Source organism: Chelonoidis abingdonii, chromosome 1 (assembly GCF_003597395.2).
Source record: "Chelonoidis abingdonii isolate Lonesome George chromosome 1, CheloAbing_2.0, whole genome shotgun sequence".
Taxonomy (NCBI): Eukaryota; Metazoa; Chordata; order Testudines; family Testudinidae; genus Chelonoidis; species Chelonoidis abingdonii.
The window spans coordinates 178,589,498-178,613,983 of record NC_133769.1 but is presented as its reverse complement, the minus strand read 5'-3'; the positions used below and the strand labels follow the sequence as shown (position 1 = coordinate 178,613,983).

The 24,486-nt window shown below is 46.8% G+C and overlaps 1 protein-coding gene across 1 annotated transcript; it reads left to right on the top strand.

Annotated features, from left to right (window-relative positions):
- The first annotated feature begins 824 nt into the window (after nt 1–824).
- Nucleotides 825–23,769, top strand: LOC116839116 (uncharacterized). Its single transcript, XM_032804809.2, is given in 7 exon segments — nt 825–1,102; nt 3,813–3,936; nt 4,473–4,586; nt 4,992–5,914; nt 22,597–23,045; nt 23,047–23,120; nt 23,123–23,769. Coding segments are annotated over 6 exon segments (2,262 nt in total). The 5' UTR covers nt 825–1,102; nt 3,813–3,881.
- Nucleotides 23,770–24,486: the final 717 nt, after the last annotated feature.

Below are 24,486 nucleotides of genomic sequence, written 5' to 3'. Positions count from 1 at the left end.
ATCCTGTGTGAGGTGACTATCAACACCTAGCCTCCCACTATCATTCTGTAAAACATCAAGAGCTGATTCCAGAAATGGGTGTTGCTGACTGGCTGCAGTTTTTTTGAGACCGAACAAAAAGCCTCTGTCCCAAAGAGCTTAGTCTAGACCCAAAATGTTTAAAAATCACAAAATTGCCTTACAAAGCATGGTTTTAAAAAATAAAAGTTTGGGGGTCGTTTGTTTCCCTTTGGATTTTTGAGCCTTTGACGCATTCAGGTTATACAGTCAAGCTCTCTTCCACAATTGTGAGGGCTAGAAACTTTTTAATCTTAAAATACAAACAAACTGAGATTTGCAATCATTTGACTCCAGGAACTGGGGCTTTAAGTCACATACCAGAGAGCTTAAGGGGGAGGGATAGCTCAGTGGTTTGAGCATTGGCCTGCTAAACTCAGGGTTGTGAGCTCAATGCCTGAGCGGGCCATTTGGGGATTGGTCCTGCTTTGAGCACGGGGGTTGGAAGGGAGCTCAAGAGATCATCTAGGTCCCCACCCCACCCCTGCTCAAAGCAGGACCAATGCCCAAATGGCCCCCTCAAGCATTAAGCTTACAGCCCTGAGTTTAGCAGGCCAATGCTCAAACCACTGAGCTATCCCTCCCCACTAAGCTCTCTGGCTTCCACTAACATCATGTTTCCACGCTGGGCACAGGCTGTAAGTTCAGTAATGTTCCTGGCGGTGTCCACCCCCTTGCTAAGATGGCTCCTGTGGCTGGCTCTCACTACTTCCAGGAACACGCGCCCTCTAACATGCACGGAGCAGTGGCTGCCACGGGGCGATGAGTCTGTGTCCAGCAGCTCTGACACCTGCCCGTATCCGCGCCTTGCCTAGCGGGGTAGGATCCGTGGAGAGACCCCCCTCCCTTTACAGCGCTGAGGTATTATGCTACCCCGCAGGCTTTCTCCTGGCTCCTCCCAGGAAGCGTCCTTTGCCCTCCCGGTCCCCAAGCAGGAAGCTGCAATCTGCTGTGTGAGTGAGATCTGCGAGGCTAAAGCGCATCCTCTCTTCCAGAGGAGAGCCCGGGACTGGAGGCTGCAATCCCTGGCTGCGTTTTCTCGCAGGTAGGTAAAAGGGGGCCGTGGAGGCGTGCAGGGGGAGGTGTGCGTGCATTTGCTCCCGACGCTGGCTCATGAGAGTGAAGCAGCCTGCACGGCCAGCATTCAAAAACCAGTGCAGACCCGCCCCCGAAAAAATCACTCTGAGCTTCGAAGCCATGTGACTTCTAGCAAACACATTGTGTTTTCAGGATGGGACTTGTGAGAGTGGCACAGGGAGCTGCAAACTGGCCCCTGTGCCCATTCCAGAGTGGGAATTAATCCAGAACCAACCTGAAAAAACGAAGGACGTTTCTCTCTTTCCCTCACCCCCTACACATTATTTTTCCTTAGCAAGCAGACTTCCTTTTCCCTTTAAACCCCTGCGCCTTTCTATTTATTATCCTTCCAACACGGTGCTCCCAGGGATGCCACCCTGTTTCTGTGCCCTTTTCCTGAGGCACAGACTAGGAGTGTGCCTGTCAATTCTTGCACCCGTTTTGACATTTTCCATTAGCCTTTCCTGTCCCCACTCCCTCCTGCAGCCACCACCTTTACAGGGCTTGGCCCCCTTTCCCAGGAACCATCTGTCCTCCTGTCCCTTTGCAGATTTGTGTTTGAACCCCTACTCCATGTTTTTTATTTCACTAGCACTCCAGCAGGCAGCCCTCCCCTTTCTGCCCCACCCTCCATACACACCCCATCAGCTCCCTAATTCAGGCACCACCCTCCTGCCACAATACAGCAGGATTGCTCCCCCCCCATTACTGCACCCTTTTCTGGTCAAGCAGCATGGTCTAGCATTCCCACAGTTCTCTTATTCTTGCATCCTACCCCCCTAGCATTTTCCAGCTGTCCACTTCCACTCCATTCCTTCAGTATCTCGCCCTAGCATCCTCTAGCACTCCACCTGACATAGCAAGTGCTGCTTCTATGTTCCACTGTCCCCACTCAGCTGATGGGGGGGAATTGCAATTCTGGAATGCCTCATACCCCCTGCTTCACCTCCTTGCTGGATTATAGCCTTCCATCCTTACAAAACCGTGGAAGTTTCGTTCTGCAAGCAGCATGGGACTAGAGCAGGGATCGGCAACCTTTCAGAAGTGGTGTGCCACGTCTTCATTTATTCACTCTAATTTAAAGTTTTGCATGCCAGTAATACATTTTAACCTTTTTAGAAGGTCTCTTTCTATAAGTCTATAATATATGACTAAACTATGGTTGGATGTAAAGTAAATAAGGTTTTTAAAATGTTTAAGAAGTTTCATATTAAATTAAAATGCAGAGATCCTCAGATTGGTGGCCAGGTCCCGGGCAGTGTGAGTGCCACTGAAAATTAGCTCATGTGCCACCTTTGGCACGTGTGCCATAGGTTGCCTACTCCTGGACTAGAGGATCTAGAGATATCAGCTTGCTGTGTAAATGAGACTGTTTTCCCTAGTAGCCAGTAATGGATGCTAGAATGAAAAGGGATGGTGCAGAGTAGAGACCTGCTACTCCTGAGGCCAGTTCTGTGTAAGCTTGTCTCACTCATCAACAGAAGGTGGTCCAATAAAAGATACTACTTTGCTCACCTCGTCTCCCAAATACAAGAGTAATACTTGCCGGGCAGACTTGTGCTATTGAAGGATATACTTTTCCCTATGGCAAAAATCTCTTTCCCGTCAGAGCAGAAAGTGAGCATTATTCAGTGCTGGGGAAAATATACACACTATAATTGGATTGCTTCCTCAAAATCTAAGCTCTGCCCTGTAGTCCCCAGGGTTCACAGTGTGGAGAATGGAAGTATTATGCAGTCCATTCTCCTGCAGATTCCAGGGTCCTAAGGGATAGAAAATGGCTTGCTGAAAACATGGAACTCCACAGTAGAATACTCCCTATAAACCAAAAATATCTTGGATGAGCCATAAAAAGTACATGTAGCTGGGTGGAATTAAAAGCAAAATGATAAACATTTATTAAAACTCCAGCTATGAGAGTAGGGGAAAGTTTACAGACTCTTACTCTCTCCTTGGTCTCCTGGCTCAGGACAGAATGAAAACACCCAAGAATATGCTTTGCCAGTGGAACACAGTACTAAAGAAAGGGGGGAGCCATAGGATTCACTATCTTTGCCTCCCCTGAAGAGAGTGACACTTCATTCTCTTTGCCTGCTCCAGGTTGGCCAGTTAGCTTACTGTGGATCTCTCTGCTGCTGTAGCACAGTTGAAGGTTGAGTTTGATGGGCAGCCCCTCCTCTCAGCTGCTGCCTGATTGCTTATATTTTCACTCATGATATTTCCATTGTAAGCTTATATACTTGTTAATATCCAATAATACGGTCTCTGAATACGAGTATTGCCTGAATGTTGGAGTGTTTGCCTATCCCTAATATTTTTTTTAGCAGTTACAGCCTTTGGATCCAACCAGTAGTGGAGCTGTATCTCCTAGGAGATACTCTAACACTTTTTTAAAAATACTGCTGTAGACAGGGTAAGTTGTAGTTATAACACATTATGGTCGTGGTGAGCCCTAGGACTGCCCACTCCTCCCTTTGGTTTTCTTCCTTCCCCATCCTCCTTTCTCTCTTTGTGACTTTTGAGGTTTCCCTCCTTCCCTTTTTCTTACCATTGTGTCACACCTGTTCTTCTCTGCAGCAGCTTCCAGTTCCTGTGCCCCTCCTGCTCCTCGCACTACCCCTTGCTACTATCCCTTGTCCTTGGAGCAGCAAATACTGAATGGAGAATGCTTGTTTTAGGTACCATTGGCATTTTATGGTGTGGTTGTGCTGTCCAAAGACCTAGCAGGGCTTTATGGCAAAGGGCTGATGGAACTCAACAGGGATGTCATGCAGGAGAACTACCAGAATCTCATCTCACTAGGTAAGTAGTCACCTTTTTTTATGAGCATCTCTGAAGTGACTTCATTTGCTTCAGCACAAGGTTCTTTCCAGGGGGATCACACTCTTGAATCCTCAGAACCTGGGTACAAGTCTCACCTCCCATTTAGAAGGATTTTCAGAAGTGCTGTTGACAGCCCACTCCTGTCTTTGTCTCTAACGCATGAGCATACAAACATTGCTAGAAATTCCTGGGTTTGCAGCACACCTCTACCTGGGACTGGCACCAACTTAAAAAGGGAATTGAGGGTCTCTTGCTGTCTTTGTATATAATATCATTCTCCCATTAAGAGGGATCCTTAAATCTCTTACATGGATAAAACACATCTACCATCAGAACTGTTATTTCCCAAAGGGTATCCTGGAACACTTTCCCAACCATTCAGGTGACTCATCCCTTCCAGACTACTGCTCTGCTCTGTCCCCTCCCCATTAGAGCAGCTGGGCTTAAAAACATCTTTTGTGACAAGCATTGGTTGAATATTTAACAAGCCATGATGTTTTCTTTCTCATGAGCAGGTTTTCCAATTCCTAAATGTGACATGGCCTCCCAAATGGAAAAAGGCAAAGAACTGTCTGACCCAGGTCACCAGGCTTTCAAGGAAACCGAGCTCTTGAAATACACGCACACAGGTGAGGAATAAACTGAACCAACTTGGAAACACTCAATGAGTGAAGTAAAAGAAGTTGGAATTACAATAGCTACTGTGAGCTCATGGTTCTGCCTCATGTCATCTTGTTCTGTTTTATAATTAGGAGAACTGGTTACAATGTAAGAAAACTATCTCCAGGGCAAATATCAAGGATGGCTTTCTGCCCTTCCTGACTCACTTCTGCTAGTATTATCTACCCTCACCTGTACTCTGAGTGTTATGAAGAGTTGTGGAAGCTGAACTCATCCCCTCCACTCTTATTTGGGAAAGACCTGACCTCTGATTTCAGCAGTAGTCACGAGTCCTTTGCAAGTCCTCTTTCCAAGGCTTTCTTTCTCCCAAGCACAGGGAATAACCATGTCTGGAATAATCTTATCTTTGCCAGGAGATCACAGTGGAGAGGAGGAGATTCCTCAGCAGGAAGGTTCTGCAAGCATGGAACTGCAGCGGGTGTTTTCAGTGAGATCTGGAGGAGACATATCCCAGGGTTCTGACCTGGGAAAAGCCCATGTGAGTCAGCACAACTCAGCAATGCCACAACGAGAGGACCCTTCAGAGGGGAAACCAACTGAATCCACTCACAGTGAACAAGACCTTCAGGAGCAACGAGAGGACATCATCCCCCAACGAACACCCCGATCAGAGAGACCAACCATATGTTCTGAATGCGGGAAGGGCTTCAGTCGAAGCATACACCTGATCCAGCACCAGAGAATGCACACGGGGGAGAGACCCTTCAAATGCACAGAGTGCGGGAAAGGCTTCAGCCAGAGCTCGCACCTTATTCAGCACCGGAGAATCCACACGGGCCAGAAGCCCTACACATGTCATGAGTGTGGGAAGAGCTTCAGCCAGAGCTCCAACCTTGTTAAACACCAGAGGATCCACACAGGGCACAAGCCCTACGTATGCACTGAGTGTGGAAAGATCTTCAGTGATAGCTCCACATGTATAAAACACCAGAGAATGCACACAGGAGAGAAGCCGTACAAATGTCCCGAGTGTGGCAAAAATTTTAGCCAGCGCTCACACCTCATCCAGCACCAGAGGATCCACAATGGCGTCAAGCCCTACACGTGCATGGAGTGTGGGAAGAGCTTTGGCCAGAGCTCTGATCTGATCAACCACAGCAGGACCCACACCGGGGAGAAACCCTACAAATGCACTGAGTGTGGGAAGTGCTTCAGTGGGAACTCTAATCTGATCAAACACCAGAGGATCCACACAGGAGAGAATCCCTACCACTGTGCTCAGTGCGGGAAGTGCTTCCGTTTCCAGCCGCAGCTTGTGCGGCACCAGAAACACCATGTGCAGTAGGGACCACCATTCCTGGGAAGAAGGGGAATATGGCCCTCCTGTAGGGAGAAGGCTAGCTGAGCATTGCGGTGTGATGTGGGGGAGGGAGCACGTCCTTAGTGTGGTGATGGTTCGAGCCATTGTTTGGGAATGGGTATGAAGCACCACAATAGGAGGAAACTGGGAAGAGTTAAGTATTCAGGGGAATCATGGCCTTTTATTTTTAGTAGTGATAAGGGTAAAACGTGGATCAAATCATAACACTTTCTCAATACATTGATCAGGCTTTGGCATCCTGGCAGACTTCACCCTGGCCTTGTGACTCCCTTCAGAACCTAAGCTCCTGATTCCCACTTTCTGGTACTTTTTTATAGATATTAGTTCCTATCGATTATATTTATTTAACCCCACTCCCCCAACCCCACATTGTGATAGTACTTGGGCCATATCCTTGGAAGTGTATTTGCTGAATAAATGGTAGTGAAATTAATGTGTCGGTGACAAATATGCTGCTATTTGACAACTTAATCCATGAGAGCAAGTCAATTAACATCCTAATAGACATTTCTCTCAGAAAGATGCTTGCTCAAGTGCCCTTGTGGGTGGCACTTTATGAACATTATAAAGATGTAATCAGTATGTAGGATGAATTTGTTTTAACTGTGATCTGCTAATTGACAATTGGTGAACTGGAGGAGGATGACATGCATTGAAAAAAAAATTAAGCTGTTTGTCTAACTTTAATTTTAAACTAAATGTGTTCTTAAATTTGAATATGAATTTTAATTTCATAATTGTTTTTTTCCCCCTTGAATAAATCTTCTTTTAACTTAAACCCCCATGAATCTGGAATTGTCAGTTGTTATGGTGAGGAGATTGTGACGTATATTTCTAATGCTCTGTCTACGCTAGCACTTTTATCAATAAAAAATACACACCCCTGAGCAACATAAGTTACACCGACAGAAGCTATGTGGACAGTACTATGTCAATGGGAGATGCTCTCCTGCCAACATAGCTACTCGTTGGGGGTTGTTTAATTATGCCGATGGGGAGAGCTCTCTCCTGTTGGCATAGAGCAGTTACACAGGAGACCTTACAGCTGTGCAGGTGCAGCAGTACAGTTGTGTCACTGTAAGGTCTGTAGTGTAGACATAGCCTAAGAGTAGTAAGTTGCTGTGATTTTTAGTTATAAAGTCACAACATGAAAGAAGTACAGATTTTCTGCACAGGAAGATGCAGGGAGGCAGAATTGTCAGAATGGGGAAAGAACTGACCACCAAGCATGTTTTCCTAAAGAATTCTTTGCGAGAGGGAAAACTACAATGAATATATCCTCCTCTAAAAGGGATGCTGGTTCAGACAAAAGCTTGGTGGTACTGAGTAGGGGTGAAATTGGCAATACTATGGAAGGTATTAATACCTCTAGCTCAAAAAAACTCTGTGGTAAACAAAATACCTATTGAGATGCTGTTCCATCCTCAAAGCCAGATGGGGAAGAAATTATTCCACGATTTAGTCTAGAATGAAAGTGATCAAATGTGTTGTAAATACACACACACAAAAAAAAAATCTGAATGTAGGGATGGTAATAATGATGGGCTCTTAAGACAGCAACCAACTCCCAATGATAAGAGGCTGGCAAGGGCAAAAAGCAAGAGGTGCCATAAGAATGGTGATCCTGAGGAAAAAGTGCAAGCCATGAAATGCGCACAATGTTACTGAAGCTGTGGACTGCTTAGCCAGAGGCAGTAGCACCCTAGTGCTGCCAGGCCTAGGAGAGCGTCCATTTAAAATATTTGTTCTTGTTTCTGTGGATTTTTTTTGCCTGTTTAAGAATGAGTTCCCTTGAAATGTAACAAAAAACTGAGTTTGTCGTTTGTACTGGTGAACATTGACCGACTATCCTATATCCTTCCATTAGTGAGACTTACACCAGACTTGGACCCATTGTTAGTATTCTCCACAATATTGTGACATCCTGTACCTCTCCAGAACTGATGCTGTGTTCTCATTCTAATGTCACAAATATACTGATCCCAAACTGCAGTCATTCTTTGCTTCCACCAGGTAGTTGGATGAGAATCTCTCCTCCGTCATTTGAATGTCTGCCATAGGTTCGTTCAGCCTTGTCCCCGAAAGTAGTCCCATTAAGGTGTCAACTTGGGTACCCAAAATCACTAGTCACTTCTGAAAATATCAGCATTGTCTTTCATACAAACTGTATCCCAAAAGTCTGAGTGTTCCCTAATAGCAGCAAAAGACAGTGGCTGAAGATTGACAGACCTATAAATTCCTCGTCTTCCGATTCACCTTTTTTTTTTATATTGGCACAACATTAGCTTTCCTTCAGTTTTCTAGGATTTCCTCAGTGTTTCAAGACTTACTGAAAATCTACTTTAGTGGTCCAGTGAGCTACTCAGCCAGCTCTTTTAAAACTCTTGGATGCAAGTTAGCCAGACCTGCTGATTTTAAAATGTCTAACTTTAGTAGCTGCTGTTTAACATACTCTGAGATACTAGTGGAATGGAAAGAGTGTTACATATAACTGCAGTGCTTTTTTCCCAAATACAGAACACTTCTGCCTTTTCTTTATTATTACTGATAATTCTACCATTTACATATAGTAAGGGACCAATACTCTTGTTGGGATTCTTTTTGTTCCTGATATAAAATAAGTGGTTTTGACAGATTTTTCCTTTCCACAGAAAGAAAAACTTAAAAATAAGTGTGATGGATGGCTTAGGAGAGTGGAAATGGAGTCTGAAATGAATGGAGAAGCAGTGAATGTGGCTGAGGACAGGAATTTTTTATATTTATGTATAGGGAATGATCCAACTGAATGTAACAATTAGTGGGATAAAGCATATTAGCCAAATGCTACGACTAAGTGTTCCACAGTTAAACAGCTAGTGTTGACATTAGCTAGTGGTGGTGGTGTGTTTCAGTATGAACATACCATTGATATCATTGGTATTGTGCTACGCTTCTACTAGGATCTGTCACTGAAGGTACTCACTGAATCTTGCTGGATCAGGCCCCTCAGAGATAGTTTCAGTCTGTCTACAGTTTGGGGAAGGTTTTCCTTCCTAGACCAGAAAGACTAGAAGCTACATTTTTCTTGACTTTTATTTTTTAATAAAAGCTTCTGTTCTGGAGAAATATTTAAAATTCCAAGAATCCCTGGAAATACCCTAAGTCAGTGCTACGTAATTCAAAAATTAGAGTTTGCAAATCCTTATGTGATGTCAAACATTTTCACAATCCCCTTACATTTTCTCTAGATTAAGAGTAAAGAAAAAAGTGGGTGTTGGGAGGTTGGCAGAGAATACTGGACCTTCAAGGGGAAGGGTCTGCAGCAAGCGGGAGAGCAAGATTCTTTCCTTTAGACTGCAATAAAATTTTCAACACCTTGCAACAGCCTCTACCCTTCCCCAATTGCCTTTCATGACCACTGGTTATGAAACACTGCCTTCGTTAGACCTTCTAGTCTGACCCTCCTGTCTAACACGCCATAACGCAGAATCTCCACAACCTGTAGATCAAGTCCCCCCTCTTAATGAGCCACCAACTAGTTGTTCAGTGAGCAGAAGTAGATTAGCAGTGGACACCACTGATTTGGTCAACTCAGCGTAACTTCTCTATACACACACATCATACATCATTTGAAAGCTTATTATGTCTACTTTAATATGATGTGGAGCTATCAAGTGGTGCCATTACCATAGAAATAGGGATAAACAATGACACCATCAGCACGATCAAAATGATTACTTTGAAACATTTGCATTTGATTCTGTTAGTTTAATGACTAGGTATAATTTCAAGACATAAAATTGGATTTCTTTGAGAACTCAAACCATCACAACAACAATCTAAAGGTAAACCAAAAGATAATAAATGTGTACAGGTATCATTGAAATGTAATAGCACTTGTGACATTTCTAGTCAACATAATTATCATCTTGTTCTTCATTATGATCTCTGTCGAGAGTGCCTGGGTTACCACAGTCTTCATTGCCTTGGCATGTACACAATTCTGTGCAGCAAAGATTGTTCTGACTACAGACACAGTTGATTGTCCAGTAACCTCTATAGGTACAGGCACAAATAAGATCTTGTAGAAGCTCAGATGTCATTGGGCCCTTGACAAATACAGGAAGTAGTTTGTCATCCACATTTTTCCATCCATGTTGCAATGGAGATCCAATATCTGGTTTACCTGTGTGCCAAAGACATTCAAATCTTTGTTTGCCAAGATGCTCTTCAGGCATGCACTTCAAAAATGTCTTCACATGGTGGAAGTTTAGCCACTGTCTTGTCTTTTTTGACAGATTGAAGCTCAAGCAATTCAAGCCTCTGTGGGTCTCCTTTTCTTTCTTGCTCTGGTCATAAAGCACTGCTACGAACTTCCTTGCTGCAGAAATTGTGCCTTGTCCATCACTCTCTCCCAATTTGGCAAGATCTCTAAAGCAGTAAGCTCCCTTTGTTTTAACAACATGAAACACATTCTCCTCTCCCACGCCCCCCCCCACGCCCCAATACCAAATAAGGATGACACAGTGTCACATTCTGTTAATGTGTGTACAGTAGGAAGTATGTTGCAGAAGTCAGGGGTGAGTCTCTCACAAATTGCGTGCACAGGTATGAAGCAGTGCTTGTAGGTTGTGCAGATAATGGTGCCTGTTTCAATACATGTGTTATCTGTGTGTTCCTGTAAGTGTGTATGACTATCAATCTCTGAGGGATGCCATGCTTTCTTGTAGTCACACCCTTGTTGCGGCGCTCACTCAGAGGGGAATTAGCTGTCTTTAAAGCTATGGCCACCTAAGCTGGGCCAAGCAGCAACAAATCTAGGTGCCCAGGTCCTCAGGCAGGGCGGAGCACCACCCATTAAGGGGCTCTGGCCTGCAGTCAAGGCAGAGTAGCAGAGTCTATAAGCCCAGGCCCTTAGGCAAGGCGAAGCAGCAAACAGAGGGCTCTGGCCTGCAGTCAAGACAGAGCAACAACAAACAGTCGAGCATCCTGGCTATGGCAGACTGCTGACAAACACAGGCCTCATGTCCTAGATTGGGGAGGCTGCCACCCTAGGGTTGGGATGGCAGTGGGTAGCAGGACCCAGGCCCACCCTATTGCACCTAGCTCAGGGCCCTAACGGTGGCAGAGTGGTCCACCACTGGGTCAGTGGGGATTCGCCTGCAATACACTGACCTAGTATCATGCCAAACCCCCAACCAGACTGTTGTCTAGTACCTCTGGGCTACTTCCTACTTTCCCCTTGATGAACACCTCCAGTGTCCTCATCTCCCCGCGGTAGATGGCCAGAGACAGCCCCAGCAACCCCTTGGTTGATCAGCAGCTCTGGCAAGTCCTCAGTGTGGCCAGGGTCCTCCTCAGTCTCCAGCAGCAAGCGGGATGTGTCTGTCTCCCTCAGCTGCTCCAGCCCAATTGAGCTGCAGGGCCCACCTTTTAAACTTCCACTTCCTGTCCTCCTCAGCTTCTGCTGAGGCAGGCATGGCCTTCCAGACTCTGCAACCCAAGGGGCAGGTTGTGGGCCCTCCTCGTCAATCTCTGAGGGAGGCCACACCTCCTCATCACAGTTCTGTTTTTAGTAAATAGTGAGCAGCAAGGACCAAAACATCTGTATCAGGTGACCTAAGTACTATGATTCCTTGACCCAAAAAGACTAAGAAGCCATACTGGCACATACAGCATGCAGAAGCATCCTTGTGTCTGCTTCCCCTTGAGTATTGTGCACCGCAAGTTGATTCTGGATGTATTCTAGGTTTGTCAGATGCTGCCCCCTGCATAAGAGACTCTGACAGGGGAGAGTATCATGTTTCAGTGGTATTTCTTGTGATGCTGAACTATCTGCAGACTGTTCTTGAAATACCACTTCAGCCACTGAATGGAAGGCATTCTTTCCATGTTCGGTCTCTGTGTTCATGTCTATATTTTTGTCTCCTTCATGGATGAGATCTCCACCACTGCATAGGTGCTGGAACCAGGAGTGCTGAAGGTGTTGCTGCACCCTCCCGCTTGAAGTGGTTTCCATCATATATACAGGGTTTGTTTGGTTCAGTGGCTTTCAGCACCCCCACTATACAAATTGTTCCTGCACCATTTAGAATGAACACATCTCCCTGGAGTCCTTCTACTTCAGTTTTTGCAGCATTGGTGATGAACTACCTCAGCTCATCATAACTAAGGCTAAGATTTAATCACTGGTATTTTTAGTTAAAGTCATGGATAGGTCACAGGCAAGAAACAAAAAATGATGGCCCCCGTGACCTGTCCATGACTTATGCCATAAATACCCCTGACTGACTCTTGGGGGGGTGGGGTACTGTGAGGGGTGAGGCTGGGACGCTTGCTGCCACTCCCGCTGAGGGGGAAGCTCAGGGGGCCCTTGCCTCTGCAGCCGCTGCAGGGGGGAAGCCCTGGGGCCTCACTGCTGATCCAGCCACCACTAGGAGGGAAGGGAAGCCCCGGGTGGACAGCAGCTGTTCTGGCTGCCCGGCAGGGGGCGAGGGAAGCCCCCAGGACCACCCACTGCTCCAGCCACCCCGGAATTGTTGCCGGGAGCCCCTGAGCTGTGGCTGCTCCTGCCGCCCCCGGGACTGCTGCTCAGGTGGTCCCTGGGGCCAGCCGCATCGGCCGCTGCCTGGGGCTGCTGGAGCAGCGGCTGGTGCAGCTGGCTGCGGGGCTGTCCCACCAGCTGGCTGCAGAGCTGATCCAGAAGCAGCCAGTGTGGCTGCCCCCAAGGCCACCTGAGCAGCTGGCCCCAGGGCCAGTTGCTCGAGCAGCCCTATGGTCAGCCACACCAGCTGCTGCAGAAGTCATGGAGGTCGCAAGAAGTCACAGAATCTGTGATTTCTGCGACCTCTGTGACAAACACGGATCCTTAATCATAATTGATGCACAGGAGCCAGCGAACAGAGCTGCTAACAGGGGAGTTTCAGTGGGAGTTCTGTTGGAGGAGCAGGTTTTTGTAGTTTGTGGATTGTATTGTGGAGTTTGTGTGTGAGTGAGTGTGTGTGAAGGCTGCTAGGGGCCGTGTGCTGGGAGAGAGGCTGAGCCCTGAGTTGGGGGCGGGGCTTACCTGATTAGGGGTCCTATATAAGTAGCCAGGGACTCAGGCAGCAGCACAGGAGCCAGCAAACAGAGCTGCTAACAGGGGAGTTTCAGTGGGAGTTTCCGTGGGAGTTTCCAGGGGGATGTTGCAGGGGGAACTAAGGCGGAGAAACCAACAAGCCAGGTAAGGGAGGGGGCAGGGGTCTGCCAGCAGCCCAGTGCTTGTTGGAGGCCTGTGGTGCGGTGTGTGGCGTGGACTGCCAGGCACAGAGTTTGAAGGCCATGACTGAGACAGAGGCAGCGGTGAGAGACACACTGAGGATGACCGGATGTGGAAGCTGTGGCATGTACATGGTCCTGGAGGGGGCACCTGAAAGGAGTTTTGTCTGCATGAAGTGCCGCCTGAGGCTGACACCTGTATAGAGCACATTGCAAAATAGATAAGAACTGATGATGCAGAGTGGAAGCGGAAGGGGTTTGAGCAGATGATGGAACACAGACATGATGAGGCACAGGGGATAAGCTCAGACGTGCAGATGGAAGCAGGACCAAAGAATTCTGAGAAGGGACTGCTGGGTGAGGAAAGTGGACGGTGGAAGCATGTGACTAGGAGAACCAGGCAGAGGAAAAGACGGGCCAGCGACGGAGAAATAGAACTCAGGAACAGGTTTGCTGAGTTGGAAATGAAGATGGAGCACAGCAGGTGCTCGCTGAAGGAGAGAGGGCAAGGAAAAAGAGACGAGCAGCTAGTCCTGCAGAAGGAGGGGAGGAGTCAATGGAGGCAACACCAAGTATGAGCCCCAGGAGGATTGCAAGGGCGAATACGAATCGAGAGGACTGCGGCCAGCAGGTGCAGGGGATAGACCGGAGAATCACACTGTCACCAGAAAAGGCAGGTCTACGTGATTGGAGACTCCTTACTGAGAAGAATAGACAGGCCTGTAACTAGAGCTGATCGGGAGAACAGAAGGGTGTGCTGTCTGCCGGGTGCTAAGATACAGGATGTGGACCTGAGGCTGAAAAGGAATCCTAGCGGGAGCGGGAAAGAATCCGTTGATTGTCCTTCATGTGGGAACGAATGATACGGCTAGTTACTCGCTGGACTGTATCAAGGAGGACTATGCCAGACTGGGGAAGACGCTCAAGGAAATCGAGGCTCAGGTGATCTTCAGTGGGATTCTGCCGGTTCCTAGAGAAGGGGCGACGAAGGAGTGACAAGATTATGACGATTAACAGATGGCTCAGGCAGTGGTGCTATAAGGAGGGCTTTGGGATGTACGGTCATTGGGAAGCATTTACGGACAGACGACTGTTCTCTCGGGATGGACTTCACCTAAGTAAGGAGGGAAATAGACTTCTAGGATGGAGGCTCGCCGACCTCATTAAGAGAGCTTTAAACTAGGAAGTTGGGGAGATGGTTGGGAGATGTCCAGGAGATCTCCACGCCAGAATTTAACCTGGAGAGGGAAGTAAACAAAGTGAGAGGGGATACGCTTGTGGACCGAAGAATTGACCCAAGGAGGAAAAGCGGTGTAGAAACTAGACTAACAGGTGATGCTGGTGGTAGAAGTCTGTGCACAACGGGGTAAAGAATGTCACTGACGCCAAACGCCAAAAATTAAAATGTCTGTACACTAATGCGAGGAGCCTAGGTAACAAGATGGAGGAACTGGAGCTACTGGTGCAGGAAGTGAAACCGGATATATAGGGATAACAGAAACCTGGTGAATATAGTACTCATGACTGGAGTACAGGTATTGAAGGCTATGTGCTGTTTAGAAAAGACAGGAAGAAAGGCAAAGGTGGTGGAGTAGCATTGTACATCATGATGAGGTTAACTGTAATGAAATAAGAAGTGATGGAATGGATAAGACAGAGTCTGTCTGGGCAAAAATCACACTGGGTAAAAAAGCTACTAGAGCCTCCCCTGAGATAGTGCTTGGGGTGTGCTACAGACCGCCGGGATCTGATTTGGATATGGATAGAGACCTCTTTAATGTCTTAATGAAGTAAACACTAAGGGGAAATGTGTGATCATGGGAGACTTCAACTTCCCAGATATAGACTGGAGGACAAGTGCTTGCAAGAATAATAGGGGGTCAGATTTTTCTGGATGTGATAGCGGATGGATTTCTTCACCAAGTAGTTGAAGTACCGACAAGAGGGGATGCCATTTTAGATTTGGTTTTGGTGAGCAGTGAGGACCTCGTAGAAGAAATGGTGGTAGGGGACAACCTTGGTTCGAGTGATCATGAGCTGATTCAGTTCAAACTAGATGGAAGGATAAACAAAACATAGATCTGGGATTAGGGTTTTTGACTTCTCAAGGGCTAATTTTAAAGAGTTAAGGAAATTAGTTAGGGAAGTGGATTGGACGGAGGAACTTGTGGATTTAAATGCGGAGGAGGCCTGGAATTACTTTAAGTCGAGCTGCGAAACTGTCGGAAGCCTGCATCCCAAGAAAGGGGAAAAAAACCATGGGCAGGAGTTGTAGGCCAAGCTGGATGAGCAAGCATCTCAGAGAGGGGATTAGGAAAAAGCAGAAAGCTTACAGGGAGTGGAAGAAAGGCGGGATTAGCAAGGGAAGCTACCTTAGTGAGGTCAGAACATGTAGGGATAAAGTGAGGAAGGCTAAAAGCCATGTAGAACTGGACCTTGCAAAGGGAATTAAAACCAATAGTAAAAGGTTCTACAGCCACATAAATAAGAAGAAAACAAAGAAAGAAGAAGTGGGGCCGCTATACACTGAGGATGGAATGGAGGTTAAGGATAACCTAGGCATGGCCCAATATCTAAATAAGTACTTTGCCTCAGTCTTTAATAAGACTAGTGAGGAGTTTAGGGATGATGGAGGATGATAAACGGGAATGAGGATATGGAGGTGGATATTACCGCATCTGAGGTAGAGGCCAAACTTGAACAGCTTAATGGGACAAAATCGGAGGGCCCGACAATCTCCATCCAAGGATATTAAAGGAACTGGCGCATGAAATTGCGAGCCCGTTAGCGAGAATTTTTAATCAATCGGTAACTCGGGGTTGTACCGTACGACTGGAGAATTGCTAACGTAGTTCCTATTTTTAAGAAAGGGAAAAAAAGTGATCCGGGTAACTATAGGCCTGTTAGCTTGACGTCTGTAGTATGTAAGGTCTTGGAAAAAATTTTAAAGGAGAAAGTAGTTAAGGACATTGAGGTCAATGGTAATTGGGACAATTGCAACATGGATTTACTAAAGGTAGATCGTGCCAAACCAACCTGATCTCCTTCTTTGAGAAGGTGACAGATTACTTAGACAAAGGAAATGCGGTAGATCTAATTTACCTCGATTTCAGTAAGGCATTTGACACGGTTCCACATGGGGAACTGTTAGTTAAATTGGAAAAGATGGGGATGAATATGAAAGTTGTAAGGTGGATAAGGAACTGGTTAAAGGGGAGACTCCAGCGGGTCGTACTGAAGGGTGAACTGTCAGGCTGGAAGGAGGTTACTAGTGGAGTCCCTCAAGGATCGGTTTTGGGACCAATCTTATTTAACCTTTTTATTACTGACCTTGGCACAAAGAGCGGGAATGTGCTAATAAAGTTTGCGGATGACACAAAGCTGGGGGGTATTGCTAACACGAGAAGGACCGGGATACTATACAGGAAGATCTGGACCACCTTGTAAACTGGAGTAATAGTAATAGGATGAAATATAATAGTGAAAAGTGCAAGGTCATGCACTTAGGGATTAATAATAAGAATTTTAGATATACATTGGGGACGCATCAGTTGGAAGCAACAGAGGAGGAGAAGGACCTTGGGGTATTGGTTGATAGCAGGATGACTATGAGCCGCCAATGCGATATGGCCGTTAAAAAAGCAAATGCGGTTTTAGGATGCATCAGGCGAGGTATTTCCAGCAAGGATAAGGAGGTGTTAGTACCGTTATATAAGGCGCTGGTGAGACCCCACCTGGAATATTGTGTGCAGTTCTGGTGTCCCATGTTTAAGAAGGATGAATTCAAACTGGAACAGGTTCAGAGACGGGCTACTAGGATGATCCGAGGAATGGAAAACCTGCCTTATGAAAGGAGACTCAAAGAGCTTGGCTTGTTTAGCCTGGCCAAAAGAAGGCTCGGGGGGATATGCTTGCTCTATATAAATATATCAGGGGGATTAACGTTAGGGAGGGAGAGGAATTATTTAAGCTTAGTACTAATGTAGGCACAAGGACAAATGGGTACAAACTGGATATTAGGAAGTTTAGACTTGAAATTAGACGAAGGTTTCTAACCATTAGGGGAGTGAAGTTCTGCTTTTCCTGGGGCTGGGCTGGTGCGTCTTGCCCCACATGACTCAGGTTTAGACTGCCCCCCCCAGATCGCCATATTTGGGTCGGAAGGAATTTCTCCTGCCAGGCGTCATTGGCAGTGGGCCGCTGCGAGGTTTTTTCGCCTTCCTCTGCCAGCATGGGCATGGGTCACTTCGCTGGTGGAGTCTCTGCAGCTGAGTCTTCAAACCCATTTTTAAGGACTTCAATAACTCAGTCATGGGTTAGAGGTTGTTATAAAAGTGGATGGGTAGGGTTCTGTGGCCTGCTTTGTGCAGGAGGTCAGACTAGATGATCATATTGGTCCCTTCTGACTTACGAGTCTATGAGAATCCATGAAGTTGTAGTATGGCAATTAAATTGCAAGACCTAAACTCATGGTGTAGCTGTGCAGTAAGGCTTCTATGCAGTGGTGTGATAATTTCAGAAGGGTTAGATACTACACACTCTGCAGTTGAGAGGCATCTTCTTTGAATGTCTTCTGAAGGATGATACTCATTGCTGGCTGAATCATATGCCCCTTTATCTATCAACCAAAGAATAAACTTCTGCATCAGTTGGGGCACAGAAGGACCTGACCTCTGTAAACTACAATCACCTGGCTTTAGATAATATTTTCTTTTATTTTGGCTATTTCAGACCAAAGGATTGAAGGGGTATTATACAAAACACTTGTTAATTTGAAAGCTGCTCAATAGGCTCACTCACCAGAAGAACATCCATAAAATACTTGGATGACTTAAGTGCCTGCTTCAAATTATTATCAACTTGGATAGCATTAGCTAATGTTACACTGCATAGACAATGGTAGACTTGCCCTGTCCATGCTGTGCATGGAATGAAATTGCAGAATCACAATGTTTTTCTAATCTTGCATGTAATTTGCTACTGGAAGAGGTTGCAGTTTCTACATCTGACAGAAGTAGGGCTTTAAATCTTTGTAGCAGGTTGGACAGAAGAACTTTCTTGTACATAAGATCATTGTCTAGCTCTCATCTGATAAATGCAATGCCATAAGGAGACTGTATTGTTGCACTGTAATAGATGGTTTTACTTTAAAGAGACGTTGTATTCAAGTAGGAAGAAAGGCAGTGCTGAGTGATAAACTGCACCCTTAGCAACCAAGTCTTCCAAAGATATTCTGCGCAACATGTCATCTCCTCCTCTTTGAAGTGGTGCCTCCCTTAGATTGGTTCCCCTCTCAAATATTTCTGTTTTATGAAGTTTCTTGTTGTGTGTTTTTCTCAGGCAAACAATGCAACAGGACCAATACTGTCTAGCACTGGTGGCTTTGGACAGTTTTGCATTCTTTTGATTTTCTTGACAATTAAGTTTGTGGAGAGTCTTTTTCTCTTGGATGTAAGCTATAAGGGGCTTGTATCCTCCATGTCTTCATATATTGTAATACCCCTCTAGAAGTAAAATTCCCAACACATATTGTTAGCTTTACCACAACCACTACTACCACTTTGCATTTTGTACAAATATACAGGCTGTTCTAGACTAGATATAAATGAAATCTGTATGGTAGGATCAAAATTGCCATTTTTGTTTAGCGAGCACTTTGACTGAAGCCCAATATGAAGCTGTGTATTGTCATCGCTAACACTAATACTGACCTCTGCATAAGTGTCACTCAATTAAAAAGATACTTTCTAGAATATTTCCACAGCTATCACTGCATGCATAGCAATTACAAACTTAAACCTTCCACTGGTCAGACTCTGTGGTACACTGTACAACAATGGCTTAAAAATGGGTAAGTTTTAACAGTAGGAATTCATGTACATTTCTGTCTACCCACTATCCGGTACAAACTATGAGCTCACTACTGCTACTGGTGCACAATCTTCAGGGTGAGACTGATCTGGTCAGCAAATTTCAACTGAAAATATAAAAAACTATTCTAATCACTTGTGAGATATTTTGACAATTAAGCATATGCGACGTGAGGACATTTCATGTTAGTACATTGCAAAATGTTGCTGTTTGCCATTTTTGCCACAAGATAAACAGGTTAAACTTTTCTGGAAAAAAAAAACTTGCCCATGCAAAACCAATCAAAATAGTTCAATACATTGTCATTTAGTAGCTATGACCAATAATCATCACAGTGAGATGTTATCATGTTGCAGTTTTTCTGACGTGTCAAAACATGACACTTTCTCATTTTGGATGCCATTGTTACACCTTGCCTGCAGGCTTACAGAGCCACTTGGCAGCTCCACATCATACTCCATCTAAACATACATAAAATAAGCTTTGAAATGATATGCAATGTGGGTGTGTGCAGGATGGGTACATTAAACTACAGAAATATGGCCCTTCTTGGAGGATTTCTGCATGCCTCAAGCTGTCACTGATCAAAGTCTAGCTCAAAAATCCCCAATCCAGAAGCTGGGGAAAGGTTCCCATTGGATTCAGTGCACCTGAGCAGTACTGCTCTGACAGGAAGTTTTCACTGGAGCTGCACTTTGAGGTAAGCTGGGCCAGTCCCCTGCTCCTTCCAGGAAGTGTGCTGTGCTCTTTCTTGCCAGAAGCTGCAGACCATGAGTTCTAGTAAAGTGAGAATACAAAGGAGGAGAGAGAGGCGGCAGCTCCTAGTTCAGGCTCTGATCCCAGTCTATGTTTCCCTGCAGGTAGGACAAAAAAGGACTTTACTAACACTCCCTATGGGGCATTTGATGTGAATGGGGAACACATCTAAGACCAGCTCTTGCGGGATTTAGAAAATGCTACAACAGATGAAAGTGGATCTAGCAAGGGGCGGCTCTAGCTTTTTTGCCGTCCCAAGCACGGCAGTCAGGCAGCCTTTGGCAGCTTGCCTGCAGGAGGTCCCCAGTCCCATGGCTTCAGCATACCCAATGCCAAATTGCCGCCGAATCCGCGGGATCGGCAGCCCTCCCGCAGGCAAGCCACCAAAGGCTGCCTGACTGCTGCCCTCACAGGGACTGGCAGGGCACCCCCCCGTGGCTTGCCGACCCAGGAATGCGCTTGGAGCACTGGTGCCTGGAACTGCCCTGAGTCTAGCAAGGCTCAGTGCAGCATAGGCTCTATTCTCTATCAGACACTACACCCGGCTCTGGCAGAGGGGCTGGCTGTAGTCTTAATCAATCTCTTCCATTCCATCTCTACCTTCAATGATCCACTAACATCTGGGAGCAAGCAGAATGCAGAGTAGGGGGCTGACCATGCAGTGAGGTCTCTGCTGACAAACAGTAGTGCAGGGCATGCTGCACAGGATTCAGAGCACAGGAATGCTCTGAACAACAGATTGGAGAGTGGTTATGGGGATGTGAAAAGGGGATACAGAAAATGCTCCTTTCCCCCACTTGCAAGACTGGAGTGTAGTTTCCACAGCAAGATTTGTGCCATCCTGGGGAAGGGAGTGTAACCTAAGGGTTAGAGCAGGGGTCAGCAACCTTTCAGAAGTGGTGTGCTGAGTCTTCATTTATTCACTCTAATTTAAGGTTTCGCGTGCCAGTAATACATTTTAACATTTTTAGAAGGTCTCTTTCTATAAGTCTATAATATGTAACTAAACTATTGTTGTATATAAAGTAAATAGGGTTTTTAAAAATGTTTAAGAAGCTTCATTTAAAATTAAATTAAAATGCAGAGCCCCCCAGTCCGATGGCCAGACCCCAGACAGTGTGAGTTTCACTGAAAATCAGCTCATGTGTCGCCTTTGGCACATGTGCCATAGGTTGCCTGCCTCTGGGTTAGAGCATTGGATTAGATTAAAGGAGTGGCACTTCAAGAGACAATTGGTCCCGCTGATTATCCTATACCACGACTCCCTGAAGCCAGCCAGCTCTACACCACCTTCCCTGCCCAGGCAGGCACCAGCAGAGGGGATCAGGGCTGTTCAGGAGCATCTAGGCTTCTGCAGGCTCAGGCCCACTCACTGACACCTGCTGAATATCTCTCCTTATATTGCTATAGTAACTACAGCCCTGGGCCCTGCTGCATGGCTTCTCCTTGCAGCTCTGACTCCTTGAATAAGATAACTGCTTCTTTCACCTCCGCCCCCTCACTAACCTCCCATCTTGTTCCCCAGTTTGTCGTCCTACCTGACACCATGAGCCACACTCCTGGCCCAGCTTTTGGACTCCCCATGCCACCACCTTTTCCCTCCTCTCCTCCTCCAGTGAAGCCAGCCTCTCCCAGAGGTCAGCCTGCACCCAGGATGGCTGGCAGGGAGTAGCAGAGAGCAGCAGATGGTGCCATTACTCCTTACGCCTGCCTTCCAGGTGAGCTTGGGTGTAGTTGACTCTGCTGTTTCTTGAATGCAGACAAGGGGCCAGATCCTCAGGATTGGCTCTTTGATGCCCAGTGCCCCTGGAGAAGCAGTGTAAGCTGCCTTTACACCTCCTTGAGCCTCATCCTGTTAGGTGCTGCTCTAGTCCTGAAGTGTAGGTTATAGCATCCTCCAAGTTACTCCGAGGGCTTGTCTACACTCACAGTGCTGTAGCGGCACAGCTGCACCGGTGCTGCAGCACTTAGTGAAGATGCTGCCTCTGCCACAGGGAGAGCTTCCCTGAGACTCAGTGTCAATAGGGGACGCCCTCTTGTCAACACAGCATTGTCTTCGCCAGCAGTTAAGTCAGTATTACTGCATCACTCAGGGGCATAGCCTCCCCTCCCCCCCCCCAGCCCTCCCGCTCGTCGGTGGCCCTGCCAATCAGCTTTTCCCTCTCTCTCCCAGCGCCTCTTGCCCACCACCATCAGCTGTTCAGCGGCATGCAGGAAGAGGAGCGAGGCCAGGAAGGGGGCAGGTTGAGAACCCCCAGGAACACGGAATGTCAGTGCCTCTGCTCAGGGGTGCAGATTTTCGACACCCCTAAGCAACATAGTTATACCAACCTAAGTTTCTAGTGTAGACCAAGACTCAGTTGCACTAGCTGAACATAGCTACACTCCCTACTCCCAATGTGGGGCCTTGGGAGGCAGTGACATATAAGCCACTTGCAATCCCTTTGCAATTTCCCTTCCCAAAGTTTTCATTCTGTCAAATAAAGGACATGAATCATGTCTGAATTTTCCTTCTTTCCAGCAGATGATGGGATGATGAGTGCAAATGATGAGAGGTGCAAAATCCTCAGCAGGAAGGTTCTGAGAGATCACTTGGGTTGTTATTGGGAAGTTTTAACAGGAATGTTTCCCTGAGTCTTGACCAGGGAAGAAACTGTCTGGGTCAGCACATGTCAGAAAGAGAGCAGAAAAACTCTGGAGAGAAGAGACAAGACACAATATCTCCCAAACACTGCAGGAGACCCAAAGACTTCACTGTCCAGGGCAGAACCCAGATGAGAGAGAAATCAAACACCTGTACTGAGTGCGGGAAAAGCTTCACTTGGGGCTCACAACTTATCCAGCATCAGAGAACCCACACGAGGGACAGACCTTACATATGTGCTGAGAGTGGGAAGAGCTTCCTCCAGAGTGCTGAGCTTGTTCTGCATCAGAGAACTCACACGGGTGAGAGACCGTACAAATGCATGGAGTGCGGGAAGAGCTTCAGCATCCACTCCAACCTTATTAACCACCAGAGAATCCATGTGGGGGAGAGACCTGCTAACTGTACGGAGCATGGGAAGAGCTCTGGCAGGAGCACGGACCTTATTAAACATCAGAGGACCCACACTGGGAAGAGACTCTATAAACGCACTCAGTGCAGGAAGAGCTTCAACCAGAGCTCAGACCTGGTGAAACATCAGCGGATCCACACAAGAGAGAAGCCTTATCAGTGTGCTGAATGGGAAATGTTTCCGGCAGAGGTCGGATCTGGTCAAACACCAGAGGACTCACATGGGAGAGAAGGCCTATAAATGTACCTGTGCAGGAAAGGGTTCATCATCAGCTCCATCCTCATCACCCACCAGTAAGTGCACACCAGAAAAAGACCCTACCAATGCACCAGCTACACGAAAAACATCAGAGAGCACTCTGGACTGATTGACCACAGGGCAGAGAAGATGCCCTACCAGTGTGCCAAGTGCGGGGAAACCTTTGCTCAGACCTCGACCCTGGTTAGACACCAGATCACCCACACAGAAGAGAGACTGTACAAATGTCCAGACTGCGGGAAGGGCTTCAGCCGCATCTCCAACCTCCTCCAGCACCACAGGACCCACACAGGGGAGAGATCCTACCCCTGCACCGTCTGTGGGAAAAGCTTTGGGATGAGCTTGCAACTCGTCAAGCATCAGAGAACCCATACTGGGGAGAGACCCTACCAGTGCGCTGACTGCGGGCGGCACTTCATCCAGCACTCAAACCTCCACAGTCACCAGAGGAGCCACGCTGGGGAGAATCCCTATAGCTTTGCTAAGTGTGGGAAGGCATTCAGTCGGAATGCCACCCTTCGCAGCCACCAAAGCATCCACCGGGGAGAGAAACCCTTCCAGTGCACCCAGTGCAGGGAGAGCGTCCGATTCCAGCCACAGTTCAGAAAGCACCAGAGACTGTATGCCACATAGCAATCGGTCGCTTGGCACAGGGCCTTGTGGGACTGGGGATGGGAGGGGCAGTGAAGTAAGGGCGTGTGTGAAAAGGAGATGAACTAGTCAGGAATCAATGAGCTGGTGGGTGGGAGGCAGGCAATGGTGGGAGTGATCATTTGGAGGCTGTGGGGAGGGATGAGATTAAATGAAGTCACATCATGCCGCTGAGATGTGTAGACCCAGATTTCCCCAAATTACTTTGGATTTTGAGTGCCCAGCTCAAGACACCCAGAAGATGATTTTCAGAGGTGCCGGACCCTTAACAACTGCAAGTCAATGGGAGCTGCAGGAGCTCAGTACCTCTGAAACCCAGGCACTGGGTGTCACAGGTTAGGCATCCAGTATTAGAAGAGAACGCTTTTGAAAATGTCTGCTTTGATAAATGTGCTTCGAAGTCTCAGTGCTTAACCTGACATAGAAATGTGTTCCCTGCACTTGACCCAGGACTTAACACCAAGCTTTCAAAGGAGGACTCTGGGTTTATCAGAAGATCCTGCCTGCTTGAGCTTTGTCTACCCTATAGAAATTTGGCATCCTTGCCCCTCTTTGGATTCCCCCAATGCTCCTGTAGCACACATGCCTTCACAAACAAAATTCCTCCTAACAGTTCACACAGACACTTGGATTCACTTGGCCTGAGCAAGGCTAATGCCATGGCATCTGCCACTGTGCCAGTCTCCATCAATACAGTGC